Below are 16,748 nucleotides of genomic sequence, written 5' to 3' on the forward strand. Positions count from 1 at the left end.
CCGTCCGAAAGTTCCAATGCAAAGAATACATCTGTTAAATATGAATTAACTTTTTTATATACTGATAATATAGTGATTTTTTTACACTAGTAATTATGAATGTATGTCATATAGGTATGATTTGAATTTTAAATTTGAATTTATGTTATGTGACGATGATTTAAATCTGTTAGTAAAAAAGAAATTATATGCCGGCAGTATATTAAAAAGTTATTCATTAAATATATAGGTTTCATTTATTAGACTATATAATAAATAAATAGTAGGAGTGCAAATAACAAAAAATGGAGTGTAAATAACATTTTCCTTTTTCTTTTGGATAAAAACAATAAATGATATCGGCTAATAGAATTGGTTGTGCCGGTGGTACGGTCCTCCAACAAACACTATTTAACTTTTGCAAGAATTATTTAATCAAATGCAAGAATACATGTAACCACCAGCCCACCCCCACCAAAAATGCCACGTTTAAGTGATTTGGCTTCAAAAAAATTCAAACGGATGTACAGTGCACCTATCTAGTGCGATGGTGGTTCAGCCCCCTCCGAGTTACCTCTGAACCTCCTTAGGTCCACTCCCTCCCCCCCTAATGTAGGATAGATTAGATTATATAATAGTTGCCGTCTCCGCAAAAAAAAAAAAAAAGATGCAAAAATACATGTAAATCATTTAACTTTTGCAATAATAGAAGAATATGCCTTGAAAATTACACCAAAAAAAAAACAATTGAAGAATTATCTATTGCATGACTCTTTTTTAAACAATTTCAATGAGATCGCTAATCTTGCAAACTACATACTAGTCTTTACATGGAAAAACGTTCTACGCGGTTAGTGATATATGTAAAAATTTTGAAAGAGGGGAAGAAAACAAAGGATCAGGGTCCCATTATGAGCTTTCGAGGATCCAGCTCCAAAAACCTGGATAACTTATCGTGCCCAGACGTAAAGAGTCTTAAAATAGAGCAAACTACCGTGTGGTGTTAATAATACAGTAATTTCAGGTTTATACATTCCTAACAAAGTTCCTTGAAACCATTAATATTGACTTAATATGGTGGACAAACAAAATCTTGCACCTGCTTGTATGCCTCAAATTCCTTTGCTCCAGCGAAGATGAAATACTTATAAAAAGTGGGGCTATCTCCCTCAAAATAGACTCAGCTGCTTAAGTTAGAAGTGCGAGTCTATTATGTAAGATGATTAAGAGAAAGCTAATACTCTGTCTAAGATGTTGTACTCAGTCCACGTCCACTGCACGCACATTTCTACAGTCTCCAGGTAGTCTGCGGTTGTCTGGATAGCTTTGTCACGTCAAAAAGCTCACTGTGGTCATTGTCTTGTCTAACGATGATGTTATGCAAAATTTCAACCCAACTTATTAAAAAATGGGAAAAAGTAGAATTGCTCCATAATGACAGAAATCTTTTGTGCGGCTATTGTCGTGCATAAACAGTAGTGATATCATGATTAACAGATACGTGGTTCTTTCTAGTCTCTTGTTCCACACAGAAAATGTAGCATCCGAAGAAAAATTAATAGGATCCAACGCAGGTTCTATCTAACTGAAATAAGACGCAATTGCAGCTAGCATGAGGAGAATTGAAGGCGCCCAAAAGTTGCTTCAGACGGTCATTAATATTTATTGGCTTCATTAAACAAGTAACACCAGGAACTTTAATTAGCTTTAAAGTGGTACGACAAGAGATTTTTTCTCTCAGGTAATCCCTATTGTCCTCGAGTTTGAGATGTTTTTGTGTCAAAACTGGTCGGACGTCGATGGATTTTACCGTGCACAGCGACCATGCAATTAATTGAAGTTGCATGGCACAGGATCGTAGCGCTTGCATTGAAACGCTGCCTTGGATGGATCGAGAGCTTGGAATTGGAGCATAGGATCCTTATAGTACAAGTCTAGGCATCATTGGATTAATTGCCAGTTGACAGAGATAAGCAATGCAATAATATGACTCTTAGCTCATCAATCTCTGGTCCTTTGAGGTTCTCGAGTCAGTAGTGTAGGTTTAATTGCCAGCTTTGGTTGGTTTATACTAAAACTGCATTAATTTATATCAAAATTCTATCGCTATACACAACTACAGTATAACTAAGGAGAGGCCCCATTTCCACCCGCAACATACACGATACAAGGGCTGACCAAATTTATGGTTTTCATTTTATAAGTCCAGATCAATCTTCTCATTTCACCAAAACTGCAAAAATAGAAAAACGCGCGAGCACTCGTGCAGTTCTGCATTTGGCCTCTCTTGTCCAAAAGGATGCAATCCATTTTGTGTCTTTTTATACTACCATTTCTATATTCGTTTCCACCCCTTCGCTTCGTTCCGTTTCGTCCCAACTCTCCCCCTCCCTAACCCCCTAAAGATACATCGCCGCCTACTCAAATTTGGGAGGACACACCTTTTCACTGGCTCCCCCATTTCCGACGGACTCCCGCGTAACTGTTCACGACTCTACCAGCCCTATATGTACTGTCGACATGCATCGGCCCTCTTCATCCCCATCATTTTCTCGCCAACTTTCGAGTTTGCACCACCTTATAGTCTCTTCCTTCCGTCTCAGCCTTTTAACGTTCTAAAGAGGCGATGGATAACCAAGATAGATTATCCCCTTTGCCCGACGGTGTCCTGTTCATCATCGTCTCTTTTTTGCCGTTCAAGGAAGCGGTAAGAACTTCCGTGCTTTCAAGAAGATGGCGTCGTATTCCCGTGGGAACAAGAAACCTGGAGTTTGAAGACAGGGATTTCGTTCCTGAAGCAGCGGATTCTGATCAGGAAGCCCGGCAAAACAAGAGAAGGGCTTTTCTTGATTTTGTAGCAGGATGGATTGGAAACTATCGGGATTCTGAGGGTCCAGTTAAGTTTGGGTTGGCATTCTCTCACCCCGAGGATCATCGTCTAGAGATGGAGCATTTCGTCGGTTTTGCTACTGATCGTAGAGTTAAAGTTATTGATCTTGATTTTTCTGATCCAGAATGGGATGAAGACATCATTCAACCTCATCAGGCCTTTCTTGAACTGCCCAACATTGATGATCAACACAAACGTACTCTAGAATCTTTGAGGCTGTTTTCTTGCAATCCTCCACGAATTTCGCAGGCATCCCCGAATTTCACTGCTCTGAAGAGTGTTCATTTGGGATGGATTGGGCTGCCTTCTGCTTTTATCAAGAACTTGATGGAAAAGTGTCCTGCACTGGAGACTCTGAGTACGAAGAATTGCTTTCATGCTGGTTACTTCGAGGTTATTGGCCCGAGGTTGAAGACCTTGGTCCTAGAGAAGTGTTCTGGAGCTGGACCTAACATGAGGATGCCAAACATCCTGATTAATGCTCCGAAATTGCGAGTCTTCAAGTATTCTGGAGTGCTGACTACATTTGAGTTTGAAAGGCTGGGATCAATGGAGGAGGCGGACCTTGATTTTGGTCTCCACGGGGAATATGGTGAATATGGGGACATTCTTTGTGCGCTCCTAGCTGAAATTGCTTGTGTCAGGACACTGACCATTTGCAGTTATATGCTTCAGGTAACTATTCATATCAAATTTCTCCATCAGATTTGTTTCCATTTGTTTTTTTTTTTTTTCCTGCTAGGCATTTTCATTTGATTCTCACTGCTACTACATTTTAAAACGAGTCATTTACGCTTTCCTAGCAACCGAATACTACTTACGTGCAATATTTGTGCAATATTATTATTATAACTGATCATTGCCGTAGAGGTGGGAACAAAAAAAGAGGAAGAAGAAATATCGTGCAATATATGGGCATGCCAAGTGATTCCTGTGGAGGTGAAAAACATTAAAGAATATCCCCTGACAAAAACCTCTAGAGAAAAGTATATATAGAGTAAATACGAAGGACATAAAAATTGGCAACAGCTTGGGACATTAATAACCGCGAGTTTTTTGGAGTAGTAATTTTGTCACTGAAAAGCCTCCTACTTGCATCAAAATCAGAACTTTTTTGCATGTACTTCTTCCTTATGACCTCCAAACAAGAAGATTCTGGGTGTTCCTCTGATCCAGCACTGAGCAAGTTAGTCAATGCAGAATAGATTTTCTTGCAATCCCCAAAAACTGAACCATTTCCTTTTGGGCAATTCCCATTGTACAAGTCGCTTGAATTCTGGCCTTCAACACAAAAATCATATGATCATCTAAGACTGGCTGGGAATAGTACCTGGAAAATACCTGATCACATAGTATGAAAGTACGAGGACCAAAACCGGACTTGTTGAAATCACAACCTCTACAAATAAATTTTGGCAATTAGAAGAACATTAACATTTTCTTTGAATTGCTGAAATCTGAAACCAAAAAGTCGTACTAATTTAGTAGGGTGACATATTATCATTGAATAACAAACTTTTTTTTTTGTCATTGAATGATACAACATTCCCTGCACTTTTTTAAATTATACAGTGCAATGTGGTCTCAAAAAGCTTGTACATTGGAGGCTATCTAGTAGAGTGTAGAATATAATGCACAGGTCTTGCGAAGAGTAATTGCAATTTCATGTTTAATATCCTGATCGTGCATTGTTCGTGCAATATTTAGATATGAAGCCACTCAACTTCTTCTGCCTTTTTTTTTTTTTTGGGGGGGCCGGGGGTGTTGGTGGTAAAGGTAATTCCTACTGGGGAGGAGCCACTCAAGTTGCAGCCTGTTCTTGGGTGTGTGAACCGCCTGACGCTGAAGACATCCATGGATAGAAGGGAATTCTACGGGATCACTTTCTTTCTCAATAGTTGTCCTAATCTTGAGGTCCTCACAATTGACCTTACTACTTCAATCAGAATTTTTCGGGTGAGTTTCAAATTTCTTTCTTTCAATCATTTTTTTCTCGAGGGGTAATTTCAGAAATCTCCCCTGAAGTTTTTGATAGTTTCATTTAGCACCCTTCTCGGTTCATAGTGTCTATTCTGCAAAATTCTAACAACACGTAAATTTGGCCATGGCTTCAGGAGTGCGACCCTCCATTTGGCATTGAGCATCATGCATTTTTGTATGCTGGACGATATCAACCAAACTACACTTGCTTGAGGAGCAAGTTAAAATCAGTTCATGTGGAAGGGTTTAAAGGGGAGCCAAATGAACTTTTGGTGCTGAGATATCTTCTCAAACATGGTAGGGTTTTGGATGAAGTGCACATTCACCTTTCAAAGGAAAGAGGTCCTGGTGGTGCAAGCATGGAAGAAACTTACTTCAACAAAATTCGTAGCTTAAAGAATTGCAAAGTAGCATCCAAAGGACTCCGGATATTCTTACGTCGTAAATAAGATAGAAGATGGAGATGTTGGCAAGCTTTTGCTCCTTTGGTGCTTAGAGATTTATATGATTATGATACAGATCATTAATCTCTACGCCCCAAAGGAGGAGATGTTGTTATTGTTAAGTGTCTCATTTTTAGCAGATTTGATGCGCATCAGATTTTTTGGGACTTGTAATGTATAATGTAATGTAAGTGTTATAATGACATGAATTGGACACTACTATTTTGTTGTGTCATTATTCAGTGTCAATCTCACTTATCACGTGATGGTAGAAGAAATTTAAATAAATAGCGCATGACAAATTAAATAAACGGCACATTTGAAGTAAATATAAAAATGGCATTGAATTGACACTGAAAGAGTGGAACTAAGGATCCCGTGTGCCAGCACGCAAGCATATATAAATCCATTCGAGAGGTTTCATTCCTTTCATATGCAAATACAAGCGCAAGTGTTTGCATAACGCCTACATCTAGCATTTTGTACTAGCGTAATGCCTACATCGAGAAGCTACATAGTATTGTGGGAATTACCCAGCTTTCACACATTATTCATTTTTCTCTTGACAATTGTACAGTAGAGCAGACACATTATAATTAATGTCTTTTATGATAAGGTTTCGGTCAGTAAAATCAGAATGAACCCATGAACGGTCTACAACTATTACTCCATCAGAGAAGAAATGCGGTAGCTTTGCCTGCATCCAAATCGTTCCCTTCCATGTGGTCAATATACACTAATCGTACATGTACAAGTGCTTGCGAGTACATTAGACGCAAAAGTGGTACAAGTCATTAGTATACCGGTGCATATTTTCTTGAGGAAATAAATGATATGACGGCTTCGCGAGGCTCGGACGGACTGGGAACCCAAAACTTGTTTAAGTATTGTAGTGAAGTGACGGTGATTGGATGTTTGTACTGACAGAGTAATCATCAGATTCACTTGCACTACCAATTAGTTTTCAAAACAGCACACACAATCTATTGGATTTGACTGATGGCATCCTGAGACTGTTGACTGCTAGTCCCGCTTGTGTCCTGTTTTCCCGCCCTTTCGAAAGGCTAAGAAGTAGCGCTGGTAAAAGTCCTAAATTTTAGGTAGGCCTGCAAAGCCTCAGAAAATGGGCAGGAAAGGAATGGTTGCCTCTTCCGAGGTTGATGGTCAAGATTTGTTAAAAAATATATATATATAAGATTGATTTTATTTTATACATTATTATTTTTTACCTCATATATGAAATGTATAAAATTTTACTATATAATTACATATCGTATAAAATGAATTATATCATATGCAAATCAAGTTACGTCTTATATAAAATATATAAAATTGATCCGAATAAATTTTCTGTTAACTATTCCTGGGCCAAAAATTCAATGAACCAAATTATGCTTCTTCATGTGGTAAAATGAAGTGATACAATCTAAGTCATGTTGTCTGAGAATCAGATATGCAAATTGCAAACTGTCCCTTGCAAGTGCTTGGGAGTCTGAAACGTGCGGAGCAAACGGAGAGTTTCTATCTAACGTCGAAAGATCGCGGGGTCTTTATCCTGGGTTTAATGTCCATGAGAGCATTCTCCTGTTATCAATTGGCTGGATGAATGTTCCTTGTGGGTTTCACCTTAAATTGCTCGATAGGACCGGTGTGTTCAGTGTTACCTCTGCGTTCGTGTTAAATTAAGTGTGCGTGTGTTTCTTCTATCGATAGAAAAAAAAAATGGAATTGAATACAACACGACCGAGTCAGTAGTTGGTTAGGTTTTATGGGGCCATTCTTTTCTCTCTCTACATTTCTATGACATAATAATATGTGAAACACAAAATGAAAACTCCAGGGAAAATCGCCTCATCAAATTAAATTGAATCTCTACTCACTTATTTCCAACGAAATAAATCTTCTTATGACCATTGATATATTTTTTGTCTTTAATATAGATTCATGGCAATGAAATCCTGTCTTACCAAAAAAAAAAAAAAAACAAAAGGAGAAAACCAATGACAATTGATGAAGAGAATCTAACACGAACCTGGGAGTGGGCCTACTTTAAAATGCTGGGAAAAAATGCAGACGAGAAGACAAAGTTTGTTAGCTAGCTAAATTGGGTTTAGGCCCACAATATGTCCCATGAGACCCGTATAAATTGGCCTCACCGCTCAACAATCAAAGTGGTGAGCAATGGGCTGAAAAGTCCAGATACAGCACCCAATGAAAACGCAAGGTTTCATAGATAACGGCCTCGTAGTTTGCCTCCACGGTTGCCTATTGACTACTCCTTTTACATTTTCGTCGATGGATAACAATTTCACCGTTTCTAATTCCAACAATTATCTATTTCTCATTAAGCGGAAACATTCATTGCATTGCATGGATTGATGACATTTTTGGCCCTCTTTTAGGAACAAAGAAACAACCCACCCATAAAGTCTAAGGACTTTTAATCTTCTACATACAGTGGAGAAGGCGAGAAGACGAGATCCCTAAGAGCAAGAAAAAAATAATAATTTTTTTGGCAAAAAAAAAAAAAAAAAAGGAGAGAAGAATAGAGAAAGAATTACAAGGGAAAAAAAAAAAGAAAAAAAAAGGGCACCTAGATGGTTTGGTTGGTGTCAATCCTTGAGGTGAAACAAACATCTCAATTCTCTTAGCTATTGATCTGCATCGTTCATCCCTTTTCACCAACAAAGGAAGAGAAGGTTTTGGTTGCCCAAAAAAGGACCGGACAGAAGTATATATTTACAAAGTGTTTGGGGGCGAAAGCAAAAGTTAATAGAAGTCGATGATAGGTTCCCCAACCGTCAAGTTTCTCTCCACCGTCCATGGCAAGTTACAAAGCTTGGCCATAACAAATTTGAAGATCTTGTTGACATTGATGTTGTGGGTTGCACTGGAGAAGAAAAGGGTTGCCTTCATGGCCCTTGCATACGCTCTAGCCTGCACAGGATAGGGATGCATACAATTACTTACATTACATGTTGGGGCTTTGTGGAAAAAGAAAAAGGACCTTGGGTACGCGTAAAGAAAAGAAAAGAAAAGAAAAATGTTCTCCTGCCTTGACTCTAACGTAAACCCCCCAATCAAACAGAAGATGATGAGACGATGTTCTCTTCTTGCGTTGGAATGGACTTATCCACAACGCCAACGCGGAAAGAGAGGAGAAAAGTTCCATACTTCGACGCATGTTTCCCTTCCTCTCTTCTTAATTAACACGGACACTTGTCTTTGAAGTGACAATTTAAAGACTCTTCAAAATTTTCCCTTATTTTTTCCAAGGGTTCGACGTCTGGTACACGTGGGGTATGCCCCTCATTAAATATTTGATTTTTTTCTACATGCAGTTTGTCATGAAAAGTTATTAGCATGAAAGTTGGATCACATGTGAAATAGACAGCTCAGTGTATTACAGATAAGGAGCCTTGCGCGTGAAAAAAATGATACTCCAAGAGTGAATTTCAAGAACATTTTGTTACGTGATCGGCATGAATGACAGTCCATAAAAATAAAAAATAAAAAAAGCAGGTGAATTTTTGGACTTCATAAACAATTTTTATTTTTTCACCTGAGTTATGACAGTATATTGAATATCTGGTGGGAGCTGAACGAAATCATCAAACTTGGCCCCAATTAGGATAGGAATTGCAGTCTGCAAATAGTTTCAGATGAGGAGGAGGCATCAGCAAAACCAATCAAAGCAAACAATTAAACTCTTTCCATCCAACCAAGAAGCATCCCATCTCATACCATATACTCTTGAGATCATCAAGTTTTAATTATGAGCATTGAATTGAGTGTCTAATTATTGAAGCAACTCCAATTATCAACAAACAACTCTAATTATTACCTCCTTTCCTACCGCGGGAATTGGGATAAATCTTTAACTACAGGAGTTAATGCACGTACTGTTACCCCCCCCCCCCCCTTTTATCTCTACCTAAAGGAGTTATTGCCCTTTATTTTTCAGTTTTCAAATCAAAATAGAAATCATTTCCTTTATTCTTGATTCTTCTCTTCTCTAAAAGAAGGAGAGTGAAGTAAAGTACCTGATTCCACTTTCTTGCTTCAGTATACCATCCAATTACACTGCAATCACAGTACAAGAGAATTTTTGAGCAAAAGTAATGCATGGGAAGAAAGAAAGAAAAAAAAACCTTCTACATTCAAGCTTTTCTGTGTCCGCTGTGATAGGTAATAATATACAAGCATAGAAATGATGGCTGCAACTGCAAGCATATAAATTTTACCTGCTTAATGTACAACGACTGGTGAGGTCAAACATGAACAAAATTGCAACAGCATCTTTACAAGCAATTGGGACTTGATCAAGGGACCTTCTATCACCTATATATATATATATATATATATATATATATATATGTATATATCCAAAAATCTTTAAACTGAAAATTCACTCTGTTTAACCTAAAGCTGCACCAAATTCCAATACAAGAAAAAGATAAAAGAAGGCATTCTCACCAAACCAAAGGCAGCAGAGTCAATAATAATGATTCAACTTACCTCCAACATCCCATATTCTAAAAGCAATCCTTGCACCTCGAACAAATAAGATTTTATCCATTAAATTTAATCCTTTCATCTGCAAACCTCTCTTTTCTTGTTCATCACCTACATACTTTACCTACAACACCGAAAAGAACATAACCATGAATTTCTCGAGTGATTCATTAGCAGGGGAGGATTGGGGAACGAAAAGAAGGGCTCAAGACTGACATTTCTCTGCTGTAACCAAGAAATGGTTAAAGAAAATCATGAAGCACTTACCACAAAACTCGTTTTTCCAATCTGACAATCACCCAAAATGCTGATCTTCAAGCTGACTAAATCCGAATCACTATCATTATCAAAGCCCAGGCTACAAGTAGTCGAGGGCTGCTCCTGCCCCAACACGTTACCACCAGGCTCTAAAGCTTCCATGGACGAAGGAGGAGGAGAAGAGGACCTCTGAGAAAGCCTTCTGTACCTCACAGGCTTCCCAATAGAACAAGCAAGGATTCTCTCCCAAAGCAACCTAAAGAACTCCCTGAAAATGGACACTTTATCCAGTAAACTCCACCTTATCCTGAAGTGAACAAATTTTCTGATTACTTGGGTCATCCTCTTGCCAGCTCTTTCATGGACTCTTGAATCCATTGATGTATACCAAAGCTCTTTGCCTTGGCATGGCGGGCTTGTTTCTGTTTCGGCTAGGCTTGAATGAATGGCTCGATGGCTTTGGGATTGGGACCTCAATTTGTTCGGTTACTCTACCCTGACCCTCCACTCTCCTACTGCTGAGCAAGTCTGTGGGAGACTTTCAAAGCCTAACTGCCTGCGAGGTTGTGTTGTCAAAAACTAGGGGGGCGGTTGACCGGTACGCTACGGATACCAAATCAGTCCAAGCTGCCGGCTTCTTGGTCTCAACGAAGCCTGGGCATTTAGGTCAATTGGACTATTCTGGCTTTACTCCAATTGATTATTATATAGACCGCTCAATTTCGTGGGTGGGTACCGTAAAATCTAAAAGGGTAGATTAAGTCGGTAAAATAACTTAAAGGTTTTTTGTATTTACTCCTTCCTTTTTTTTATAACTGACATTTAAGAAATTTGCTCTTAAGTACTTTTATCTGTCGTTATATTATTCCCATGCAGTATTAGTTATTTTTTCATAATTTTATCCTTTTATCTCTCTCTACCAATACAGAGCTCTTAATTACTACTCCTAGTAATTATTATTTCTCTTTTTGTTTTTGGCCTAGTAAAACAGCACCATTTAATACTCTAGTGAGAGAAAATATGAGTGAATTGGATAATTAATGAGGATACAAAAGGAAAGTAGTATATAGATTTAAATAATAAAAAAAATTTCTTAATTGGTGTGCAAAATCTTAAACGTCAGTTATAAAAAAGAGGAGGGAGTATTTAAGAGAGAAAAATGTTAGACAGAAAAGAATGAAAAGATTACGGGAACTTGGGCCAGTGAGAGGCGAACGTTTTGTCTAAATCAAGAATAGTAGTAGGAGATAACAAAGAGCTCTGAAACTTCTATAATGTTGGCTCATAGTCAAACTTGCTCTTATCGTGTGTTTGCACCATAGCTGCATCGCATACATGAAAAGTGAATGCCCAATCAAGAGTAAACGCCCGGATGTTCACGTCTCAAAATTGGATACATCTAAAAAATATATTTATATATATCTACGTTCTCTATAAATATATTTTTCAATCATTTTTTTATTTCACACATATCAAATTATTACATTATTTTTTTTTTTTACAAAAACTCCAAAAAATTGCAATCCATCGCTTATTCTCCATAACCAAAAAATTTTTTAATAAAATTTTATCTTTATCTTTCAGTGACCCGTCACTTATTCTCCATAACTATTAATACATCAAATAAAAGATAGTTAGTAAGAAAAATAAAAATTCTCTTTCTTACTAATAGTGCTATACATGAATTGAGGAATATATGTTTTCGGAGGGTGGGTTATTCAAATTTGAGTCCCCCCTAAAAAATCTTTCGCCCAGACCAAAAAAAAAAAAAAAGAAGAAAGAAAAGAAAAGTAGAAAAGGTCGGCCTGGGTCACCTTAGTGAGCTAGATCTTCAAGCTCCGGTGTGGAAAGAATGGATAAAGCAGCAGCTATGGGCCAAAGTACAAGTACACCCAACACCAGCATCTTGTGACGTCTGTGCACCGTAACAATAAAGCATGACATGTCTGCACTATATGCTTACAACCCAAAGACTTTAAAAAGAACAGTAGTCGTATTACTAGCTAGCACTAGTAGCGTCGTGTTACTAGCTAGCTAAAGAAAAACAAAAGAAAAAAAATCAAGAATATCCTTCTTCTTTTTTTTTTTCTATCTACTCTATATAGGTAGAAGATTCGAATTCGAAATCTCTTGCTTACCGTTTCTTCCTTACACCACCTAATTCATTCTTTCCCCGAGCATGTACTTCACTTAGTTGGTTTAATAGTGAATAGATTGGATTGTTTTCTTTTTCTGTAGGTATTATTAGAGTAAATGAAGGATTCTTTTGTATTCTTTAATAACATTTAATCCCTTCCTCCCATTTATTTAGTTATATTTGAAGAATTCAACTTTTTAAAAATAGTGGTTTGATTGTGATGTTTGTGCTTCCTTTTTCAATTTTACCTTCAAAAATTTAAAATATAAATTTGAAAAGTAGCATGCATATGATTAGAAATAAAGGATATATTGGAGAGAGAGACTAAAAGGTGCGTTAACCTTTCTAACATGACAATTGTTTTATGATATTCTATAATAAAAAGTACGACACTTTCAATAGGACAGAGGGAATACATAAATTTAGCAACATACCGCTCTTGCTCCTCATTTCTTTTCCCCCCTCTGTTTTTTAAATCTCATCCATTATTTGTTAAAATTAATAAAAAGAAATAAGGAAAGGATCTTGTATACAATATATATATATATATATATATATATATATATATGATTACCCTGAACTAAAACTCTCATAATTATCATCCATGATGGAAACGAACATACGTTGTGTTATGTCCACGTATTGGAATCTAATACGGTTAGATCATGATTATGCAAAAGTGTGAGCTAACACACTACTGCTAGATTAAAGAATACGTGGGTGATTAAAAGTCGGTTATTCTCACTGTCCAAATTGCATAAAAAAAATGGATTAGTGGAAGCATTTGAGTGGGTGATCTAGATCAACCAGATTAAAGTTGCCAAATCCTCTGGAGATCAAGAAACAACCCTCTTTGCTTTCTTTAAAAGCACTGCATGTGCAGATAAATTTATACGTTCTGCTTCTCTTTTTCCTTGCCAAGTGCTCCGGAACCCAAGAACTAAAAGAGCAGTTTTTTGCCTTTCCCTTTTTGTGGTGTGTGCATTGTAGTGCTAGTTTCTAAATATATACTTTCGTTACATGTTCCCTTCGCCTCACTTTGATAGTCTTATTTTTCTTTTTCATCTGTTTCAAATTATAATCCATTTTTCAATAAAAGAATACATTTATCTTTTAATTTATCTAAAATACCCTTATTCAATTTAGGTTGTTATTAGTATTAACTACCCCATTTACTATAGATTATTGTTTCTTGACCATCAATTCCAGTTTTCATAAAACCATCAATTCAAGTTTTCATAAATAATTAATATAAAGTTGTACTCTATTTTAATTTATTTTTTAATAAAGTTAAATATTTTTTCTTAAACTGTGTGGAAAAAAAAACTAGAACTGTCAAATGGGGCAGATGGAGTTTAATGAGTGAATTAAGGTGAAATCTTACCTCAGTAATGATGGCATTGGACACATAAATTGCAGAGTAAGGAGTAACGAGTATGATTAACTTGAGAAAAAGCTAGAGAAGTTTTTACACATGCATACCTACTAAGTTACCTGTTTCGTTAATAATATATATATACATACATATATGCAGAGCAGAGGAAGTTACCAACTAACCATTACGACGCAGTATAGATTTCACCAAACGCCCCGGGCCGCCCCGCCCACCTCACTACCTACCTGATATTTTGAAATGTTCGTGGCCTGATGAAAAGCTCCAATCGTTAAAGAAAATATACCAGCCGAAGCAAGGAGAAAAGAATATATTATTGTTGCCAAGCTTTTCAACATCTCTTTTGCTCCTTCTTTCGAGAAACGAAATTTGATTAATTAAATCTAATTCCAGAAGTTAATCCAAAAGCCGGCAACTCTTGGATTGCTCCCAGGGACTTAACAACTCAAATCCCAACCCCCCCAAAACTGATGTGGGATAGAAACCCCGACAGGGGCCAAGCCTATTGGACCCGCTGCTACTAAGCGGTGAAGACCCCCCACAAGCCCAGAGAAAGACGACCCAAGCGGAAGTTTCTTGTCTTATGCTGACGCTGGCAGATTACTGCCATTATTTTTTCTTCTTTCGAGAAACGAAATTTGACTAATTACACATAATCCCAGAAGTCAATACAAAAGCCAGCAACTCTTGGATTGCTCCCAGGGACTTAACTACCCAAATCCCAACCTCCCAAAGCCGATGTGGGATAGAAACCCCGACAGGAGCCATATCAGTCTTTTGCTCATTTAGTCAATTTGCTGTTACGCTTCAGGCTCTCTCGAAGATCATATCAGTTTTCCTCTCTGAGTTTTCTTTTATTGATCCAATACGACGAAGCTCTCTCTCTTTTGCCTTGAATAGTGAAAAGGGATATGTTCCGATCAATAATACGAGTCGATCTACAAATTAATAACAATAGCTTCAACATTTGACTATACGTAGAAGACGTGATCAAAAAGGATCATGGATTGAAAAGAACTAGTACTTGCTACTGGGGCGATACACGTAGCCGTAGGTTAGGAGAGGCTCTCGGGAAGGGGTCCAAAAGGATATAGACACCTAGAATAAAACCACCCAACTAATTTCCATAGACTATATAGTTTAATTTGCCACAAGCCAGGTTTGTGGGTTGGGTGTGATTTGAAATAAGAAACCAAGTATACCAAACTTATAACGCATGCAAACAATAAAACCAACAACGATTTGTTCTTTTTATCTTGTCAGCTTATATTTGTGATGATGTTCTTGCCAACATTAAAGAAAGTTATTGTAGTACGAAAAATGTCAATTCATCAACAAGTATGCATGATTGCATTAGCACAAAAAAGAAATTTACAAAAAATAAAAAATTGTTTTCTCTTTCAGTAAATTTATTTGAATATATGAATTTTTATTTGTTAAAATTATTTAATTATGATACAGATATATTTTTAATCATTTTTTTATTTAACGTGCATGCATATATGTATGACAAAGAAAAGAAAAGAGTTGAAGAGATAGAAGGTCGCTTTCTTCGTTGCAGACAACACATGTCGAGCCACGTCAAAGAGAGAGTGAAATGCACACAATCTCAGACTCGGTATGATTACTTCATTGATGCCTACGGGTTATCTCCTGCGAAAACGCTTGGAGTAAGTATGAGCAGCCTAATGATTCTAATCTTTTAATTTATTTCATCAACAAAGATTAGTGCCATTGACATAATCTCCGCTTTAGTTACATTTTCCTGCCAAACAGATTGTTACGATCCATCGTCCCAACCAACGGCACAGCACGCAACAGCAACACAGGGGAAGCCAGTCCCAACTCCGTTTGGATTAGTTATTTTTCGAAAATTTTGATCGTAGCAGTGCATATCAAAAATTTTTATTATAAATGTTTTTTAAAAATATTTGTTATATTATATGGATGAGATATTTTTTTTAGTTATTGTTTATTATTTTAACATTGTATTTGAAAAAACTTGTTCTTGAAAAAATGATCAATCCAAACAGAGCCTTAAGCAAGGTAAAATTCCAGTGGGATTTCAAGAACATTTAATTTCGACTTCTTTAAAGGCAAAAAGATTTGTATCCCCAAAATTTTTTTCTCCCTTTTGGTTGTTTGAGAATGATCGTTTAAAGCTAAGGCCTTGCTTGGATTGCTTGTTTCCGTCGGAAAATATTATCGTTTTCCGTGATCACATTTCCCTATCACCTTTTTCCCTCACATATATCAAATCGCTACAGTATTTTTTTCATGAAAAATGACGGAAAATGCAATTCAAACACAACCTAAATTTATAGAAAATCCCATTTGACAGATGATGTGAGATTGGACCCAATCTCGGACTAAGGAGATGGAGCAAAATGGATTATTGGTGGTTGTATGACTTGGTCCATTCGGGGTAACGAGGATCAGATGGCACTAATATTTATCCTGAAAAACAATTTCAATTTGGTTGCTTGATAGATAGATAGAGGGTTTCTTGTCTTGTAACCTTAGCTGCAGGTTACTTGTTGACAAGGTTGACTTGAAGGCGGCCGGCATGCATGATTGCTGCTGCGGCTGAATTTTCTCTTTGCCGTGATTGGTAAACTTCCATTAATTGTATTCCGGGGTAGCCTTTATCTTTTATGCATGGAGGGAGACATTAATATAAGACTAATTGGAGATTATCGCTTGGGAGAAGACTTTTGACAGCGACAAAATAATTAAAAATTTGCATTTTCTTTTATAACCCGTAACATGTCTCGATCCGAGCCCTTTGGACTCGGACAGTTTGCATCTTGTACATGTAAATTAAGCCTAAAGAATCATTGACGGAGCAATATCATAGAACCATGGAAATCCGGCTTCTAAACTCTGATCGATTCTGTAGTCTTGGGCCTGGCAATTGTAGGCTCTAGCTTTCCTCCCAAATATATTGATAGCCGAAACAAATTGTTAAGTTAATAATATAATAAATTTTATGATGTCATATATATATATATATATATATATATATATGAGTGAAAAAATAGTTATAAAGAATAAAAAAAAGTTATTGAAAACCGTTTTAATGATAAGTACAAGAATAATGATAAAGTGGAGGTACCAGAAATTATAATTTCTAGATTTAAAATCTCTTTTTTC

General features: G+C 36.9%; 2 protein-coding genes across 2 annotated transcripts; one reads left to right on the top strand and one right to left on the bottom strand.

Moving 5' to 3' along the window:
• Positions 1 to 2,499: 2,499 nt before the first annotated feature.
• LOC113689619 (F-box protein At3g62230) lies at positions 2,500 to 5,300 on the top strand. The gene is made up of 3 exons (XM_072050231.1): positions 2,500 to 3,544; positions 4,646 to 4,825; positions 4,984 to 5,300. Exons 1-3 carry the CDS (start codon positions 2,606 to 2,608, stop codon positions 5,296 to 5,298), a joined length of 1,434 nt encoding a protein of 477 aa, XP_071906332.1. The 5' UTR covers positions 2,500 to 2,605; the 3' UTR covers positions 5,299 to 5,300.
• A 2,617-nt stretch (positions 5,301 to 7,917) lies between these two features.
• LOC113689858 (septum-promoting GTP-binding protein 1-like) lies at positions 7,918 to 10,743 on the bottom strand. The gene is made up of 6 exons (XM_027207651.2): positions 10,075 to 10,743; positions 9,811 to 9,931; positions 9,537 to 9,633; positions 9,336 to 9,375; positions 8,855 to 8,938; positions 7,918 to 8,229 (listed from the first exon to the last, which is right to left on the bottom strand). The coding sequence occupies exons 1-6, from the start codon at positions 10,441 to 10,443 to the stop codon at positions 8,062 to 8,064; spliced, it is 879 nt and encodes a 292-aa protein (XP_027063452.2). The 5' UTR covers positions 10,444 to 10,743; the 3' UTR covers positions 7,918 to 8,061.
• Between the last annotated feature and the right edge of the window lie 6,005 nt (positions 10,744 to 16,748).

The sequence above is a fragment of the Coffea arabica genome, chromosome 5c, assembly GCF_036785885.1.
Source record: "Coffea arabica cultivar ET-39 chromosome 5c, Coffea Arabica ET-39 HiFi, whole genome shotgun sequence".
Classification (NCBI taxonomy): domain Eukaryota; kingdom Viridiplantae; phylum Streptophyta; class Magnoliopsida; order Gentianales; family Rubiaceae; genus Coffea; species Coffea arabica.

What these genes read in the sequence shown, in the direction of transcription:
- LOC113689619 (XM_072050231.1), top strand. Translation starts at nt 2,606, where the DNA reads ATGGATAACCAAGATAGATTATCCCCTTTGCCCGACGGTGTCCTGTTC. An exon ending in TTTGCAGTTATATGCTTCAG is followed by an intron (nt 3,545 to 4,645) that starts GTAACTATTCAT and finishes TTGGTGGTAAAG; the next exon opens with GTAATTCCTACTGGGGAGGA. An exon ending in CTTCAATCAGAATTTTTCGG is followed by an intron (nt 4,826 to 4,983) that starts GTGAGTTTCAAA and finishes CCATGGCTTCAG; the next exon opens with GAGTGCGACCCTCCATTTGG.
- LOC113689858 (XM_027207651.2), bottom strand. Translation starts at nt 10,443, where the DNA reads ATGGATTCAAGAGTCCATGAAAGAGCTGGCAAGAGGATGACCCAAGTA. An exon ending in TAGAATATGGGATGTTGGAG is followed by an intron (nt 9,634 to 9,810) that starts GTAAGTTGAATC and finishes ATATATATATAG; the next exon opens with GTGATAGAAGGTCCCTTGAT. An exon ending in AGTCGTTGTACATTAAGCAG is followed by an intron (nt 9,376 to 9,536) that starts GTAAAATTTATA and finishes CTGTGATTGCAG; the next exon opens with TGTAATTGGATGGTATACTG.